General features: G+C 33.2%; 1 protein-coding gene across 1 annotated transcript; it reads right to left on the reverse strand.

The window, feature by feature from the left end:
- Nucleotides 1-39: 39 nt before the first annotated feature.
- Nucleotides 40-3,103, reverse strand: LOC145637329 (F-box/kelch-repeat protein At3g23880-like). The gene is made up of 4 exons (XM_081688789.1): nucleotides 1,932-3,103; nucleotides 1,367-1,441; nucleotides 709-781; nucleotides 40-222 (listed from the first exon to the last, which is right to left on the reverse strand). Exons 1-3 carry the CDS (start codon nucleotides 3,101-3,103, stop codon nucleotides 721-723), a joined length of 1,308 nt encoding a protein of 435 aa, XP_081544915.1. The 3' UTR covers nucleotides 40-222; nucleotides 709-720.
- Nucleotides 3,104-5,711: the final 2,608 nt, after the last annotated feature.

The following is a 5,711-nucleotide window of genomic DNA, read 5'->3' on the forward strand; positions in this document are numbered from 1 at the left end:
TGTGTACGTTTACACCAGCTACTACTGCTATTAAGTTGATAAATTAGTCATAATTAAACGTTAACATTCCCATGTCTGATTACCATATTACTAAACATAAACCGTTACGTCAGAAGTCTGAAGAAATAGTCTGTGCTAATTGCTAATGGTTGCTCACCTCTTCACAAGCTGCACCATAGGAAAAACAAAGGGCCAACGTACTAGACCACACCACCATCCAAGCTGCATATACAATATGGAATATTGGAAACAAATAGGCAAATAAACATTAGCATAACAGAGTTTAGCACTGCATTAACAAAAACAATAAGATCATTCAAAGGCAGAAATCTCACTATTTTGAGAAGCTGATTTATGTTCTTCATAAGCATACATGTGTTATAATATGCAAAATTTAATTACAAAATCGACAAATTAGGCTTTGTGAATGTTAATGTAGATAAAAGGGTTAATGTTCCAGGGACAAAAGATGTCAACCATCAGCTACTATATTCCCTTGGATTAGAGTATTGGACACATAAACATGAAGTTATCTAGGCACAAAGCTAAATTCACATAATGTAATTAGATGTCACTTAGCTACCTACTATCCGACAAATGCAATGTTTAAAATATCTTCATTATAGTAACAAAGATATCATCAGGACATTTCAGCTTTCGATTCTGAATCAATACACTTAGTAGTACTAGTAATTTAGCATCACAAACCTGAAAACATCTCTAGAATTCACGACGAAACTTAATCATTTGATTGAGTATTACAAAAGCTTTTCCCATGCGTCTACAAAGAAACACAACAAAATAAGTATCAGTCAAAGTGCATCAGGTGATGCAAATTTCAAAATCAACAGATGAAAAGTACGCTTACAGAATTTCTAGGATATGCAAAAGGTATAAGTTAAGAATCTTAAGATGGATGTACCTTGGGGTGACTTATACACATTTTAGGAGTTCTGGACTTTCTGATTATCATTGAGCTTACAATTTAATCCAAATTCTCGTTTGTAAGGTAACCTTGAATATGTCTTATACTATACACTTATCTTAACCACAACTTGTGTGCAACCAAGGAGTGGTTATTTGCTTGACTGAGCAAAATTTTAAGGTGAGTATTCAAGGTTTTAATCATACAGTACATACATGACACTAATTAACGTGCAAGCTAGTCAGATAAGTGAACTGAGTAAGCTGCATTTTACATCAAAATTCACAGACATTATATAAGCCAGACACCAATATGCATGTAATCCATTGACTAGCGTAGAAAAACAAGACTGCCAAACAACCCAAGTGCTTCCTTTCTACAACTATAGGGAACAATTTAGGAAAATCCATAAGCAAATTTATGCAAGTATAAGCATCTTACACTCTGATTGTATCTAGAGATGAACTATTCCCATCTTCATTGCAGATAGTGTCATCTTCCTCCAAACGGACAGTCCTGTAACAACAAATAGCATAACTAGAACACAGAAGAGAAATCTAACAAGAGTAAAGCATATTTCATCCATTTCTTCACAAAATGACATTGTAAAGCAACAGGTTAATAGCTCTTAATCTCTTATCAGCCGAACAATATTTCCAACTAACATGAAGTTCCAATCAAAGAAAACTATCATCAGTCAAATACTTTGGACTCAATATCATCAACTCATGATTAGATTCTGTATCAGAAATCAGGTAATTAAGACCAACCAACTAAATTGAGACCAAATAAATCCAAGAAGCAAGGCTACGTGAAGAGCCATGAAAGACATGTACTTAATGATGATAGAGAAATCTTTAGCATAATGAACAATGAAATTAGGTTCACTAAAACCACATTGGCCACTCAATCACAAGAAAGCATAGGTAACCAAGGCTCAATTTCAAATTCATTAGCATCAAAAAGATGAAGTTCATTCATGCAATGAAATTAAAATTGTTCATACCTCTTGCTCTCACAATCTTTTTCAAGGAAAAACAGGCTCTCCGTGAAAGCACAAGCATAAAAGGCAGCAAACATGCCATCATCGCGAATAGTTATCATGTTTTTGGTGTCAGGATTGTAAGACACCAGCTCTCCTTCAAAGGTTTGTGCTAGTACCTCTCCATTCGGCCTCCACCTTAGAACCTTCAGCAATTTTGGCTCATCGAAATCAACACTCAGAACCTTACTCCAGGAATCAATCACATCATACTCCTTCTGAATCCACATCTCAAAACCGTCTCCATACCTCTTATACTGAATCATTGACAGCAAACCCTTGAATTCAGAAACCTCAAGAACAATGGGGCACACCTCAAGCAATGCCAAAGGCAGCTCCATCTTCCTAAACTTCTCTTCCTCAACATCAAACACCAACAGACAGTTGTTCTTAAACGACGAATCAGACTCGTCTTTCCTATCAAACCCAACCCAATGAACACACCCTTGCAGAAAACATTGAGACCAAATATCCTCAGCAATGCAAGTAGTAACATCATCAGCAAAAACCCACCTCCAAACCCCCGATTTAGCACTATAAACCTCAGCTTTTGGAGGAATCTCATCTAACCCAGAATTAAGCTGAATATAAGAAACCCTAACAACCTTCAAATCCTGAGTTTTGGAATCATACCCAAATCCAAAAACATGCATATAAGGTCCAACAACATCAAAAACAATTCTGGGTTTTGGTACCTTAATATGCTTCTTAATCAAAGGGTTCCACAAATAGAAAGAATATCTGTTCCCAAATTGAGTATCAGCAAGAAAAACAACACCATTAACACACCCAACAACACGAAAATTCAAACCCACCCCGGTTTTAAAAGGAAGAATAGAACCCTTGTTAAAAAGCCCAGAAATTTCTTCAGAATCAGAGGAAAAATGGTAAGATTCAACACCACTTTCAGCGAGGGAAGGTTTAGTGAAACTTCTAAGGAGGAAATTGAGATGGGTTTGATGAAATTTAGTGTGTGAAGCTATGAACTTAGGAGAGAGAATGAGAGAATACCATATTTTGCAGACACAAATGCATTTGCCTAACTCTTTTGCTGGGATTCTCTTCAGAATTTCTGACCATAATTCTTGCCAAACTTCAGCCATTTCTGACATTGTTGATGAACCTGAATCTCCCATTTTTCTGAAGAAGAAGAAAAACCCTGAAAATGTGAGAACTTTGAAGAAGAAAAACCCAGAAAAATTACAGTACAAATTAATTTGTAGTAGTTGAAGAAAATGAAGATGAGTGCTGAAGAAGGAAAGGGTGGCAGAGTTAATTCAAACAAAAAGGAAATATTTTTGCAGCTTTTTTGTGCGCAAAAAGACAAATTGTTGTACGAAAAATGTACCTCATAAATAAAATAATAAAGAAATAAAAACCTTCTTTTTAGTTTTCTACTACTTGAAGTATTGAAGGTCCAATGTAAAATTGGGCAACATTTTTCTTGGGCTGCAATTGTAATGGCTACTCAATTATGGTAGCCCAATGGGCTCATCTCATTTTCTTGGTCGTTAGGAGCTTGAGTTCTTCCTATAATTGTCATATTAAAGTACTGTATTTGTAAAATTAGGGTTAGTGTTGTAGTTTTATAAAACAGCGTAAAAGGAAAGTGTTGTGATTATTATAAGGTAAAGAGAATTTGAGATTTTATAATCTGCTTGACAAATCTTTTTCAAGAATGTAGAAATTTTTATTTTTTATTTTTTTTATTTAGTAAAAGCGATGAAACAAGAACGTTGTTTAAACAAACACGAGTAGTTATCATAGGATAGCAACTTGGGAAACTATAGGTTCATCTCTAACTTTCACAACTTCAATTCAAGATAGAGTGTGTTCTCTCAATTCTTTTGACGTTCATTTATAAAATCGTACTTTCTCCATTTTTTAATAGTTGTAACACTTTTCTAAAATGGAATGTCACAATACTTGCAAGATACTACAATTGAAAAATTATTTTGGGAAAGAGTTGTATAATTTCCCTTATTTTAAGCACATATCCCACTAAATTATACTCCTAACAACCTTTCACCCAATTTTAAAGTATATTAAATCATATAAACCCTACTTTGCTTAAAACCGTAAAGAAGTGTGTTACTAAATTAAAACTCCTATAAGGGCGTGTTTGATTTACGTTCAAAGTGTCCTTATTAGTTATTTTTACAATTCGACGTCTTTATTTGGCCCCTCTATGACGGCTTAAGTCAAGTATGCATTGAAATTGTAGCAAATATAGTTAGCAAATGAAATTTAACCGATGCACTATTAAAGCATTTGATTGTATGAGAAAATGTCATAGGTTGAAAGCATCACACCAAAAAGATAAGAATACAAACTCACCAGTATAATAGTTCTTTTCTAAGAGACTAACCTTTTTAATTTAAGGCATGGGGGCCAAATATTTCATAACCACAAATATATAAGCTAAGTTGATAGCATTTTACCCTTTATCATCATGATCATCGTGCAATTTTCGTTTGCGTTTAAGTTTAATTTCAATCAATCAATCATAAGCAACACCCTTTATTAATTGCTTTATTTTCATGCCTATTCTAATTCACAATGGCTAAAAAAAGCAAACAGTATCATAACAACCAATAATTACTGTTGAACTTATACGTCAAATTGATAATTATGATGTAACTTCCCAAGCAATATGCCAATATTCTTAAGTGATCGGGGTAATCAATACATAAGTAGTAATTGAATGGTACAGGCATATATACGATGCACATAACTGTGAATCTGATGAACATCAATAAAAACCAATGAACATATATAAAAACTAAAATAAAAGAATAGATTATTGAAGGGTAGTAAAAAAAAATCAAATTATTCTTGGTCTACCTGTAAAAGGTTTGATTGATTCTGGACAATTTTTCCTTAAACTTAATAACATATGTCCTTAAAAGCAATGTTTACAGTGTAAGAGTTAAATGGAGCATGAACGTTCAACCAACAAATAATCCAAACGACTCTTGAATAATCACCAATTGTTGTCAAAAAAATAACAAGCTCTACAAGACGACACATGTCTATATGAACCCCACAAATCATAATGTATTTTCTCAAAAATTCGAGAAGCTCTATTATCACTTAAAGGAAATTTGTCTCTTGAGTGCTCGGCATGCATACATATCTCATATCTCTAACACATTAACATAGCTATGGCCGATAGCCAACAAGGACAATAACTACTTTTTACCAAACATATTTCAAATAAACTAACAAAAAAAAATGTACAACTGAATAATCAAGTGTTTGAAGTAATGAATCAAAGAAAACCATTCTCTTTGCATAAGGTTTTTTTTTTTAGTTAACTGAGAAATTATAATCTTGTTGGGAAATGTATTTTACAACCTCTGTTTTACATTGTTTGCAATACTATATTTGCCAAAATTGAATATTTCACATTATGTATAACATTTGTTTTTATTTTCTTTTAAGTTGTCAATTTTTTCTATCTCTTTCCAAATCACATGCATCTCTATCTTTTTCTCTCCAATTAACTCTTAAAATGTATTCAACCCTAGAAAGGGGCAAATAATACCAAAACAACTTAAGCAAAAGGAACATATAACTAAGTGCACCTTAGCTTGCAAAAAAGAAAGTTTGAAAAATGCAATAGATAGAGAAATAGACGGATCATGCACCATGCACGTATGGTTAATTATATACCTTAACGAATCACAACTTTCCTATTTACAAAAAGAAAAGTTAATAAAGGAGTACTCGTATATGCTTTTA

Source organism: Chenopodium album, chromosome 6 (genome assembly GCF_948465745.1).
Source record: "Chenopodium album chromosome 6, dcCheAlbu1.1, whole genome shotgun sequence".
Lineage (NCBI taxonomy): Eukaryota > Viridiplantae > Streptophyta > Magnoliopsida > Caryophyllales > Amaranthaceae > Chenopodium > Chenopodium album.

Excerpts from the sequence above, each read along its gene's own strand:
- LOC145637329 (XM_081688789.1), bottom strand. The coding sequence starts at position 3,103 with ATGGGAGATTCAGGTTCATCAACAATGTCAGAAATGGCTGAAGTTTGG. Across the intron at positions 1,442-1,931 it reads AAAGATTGTGAGAGCAAGAG|GACTGTCCGTTTGGAGGAAG; the intron begins GTATGAACAATT and ends TTGTTGTTACAG. Across the intron at positions 782-1,366 it reads TCTCTAGATACAATCAGAGT|ACGCATGGGAAAAGCTTTTG; the intron begins GTAAGATGCTTA and ends GTTTCTTTGTAG.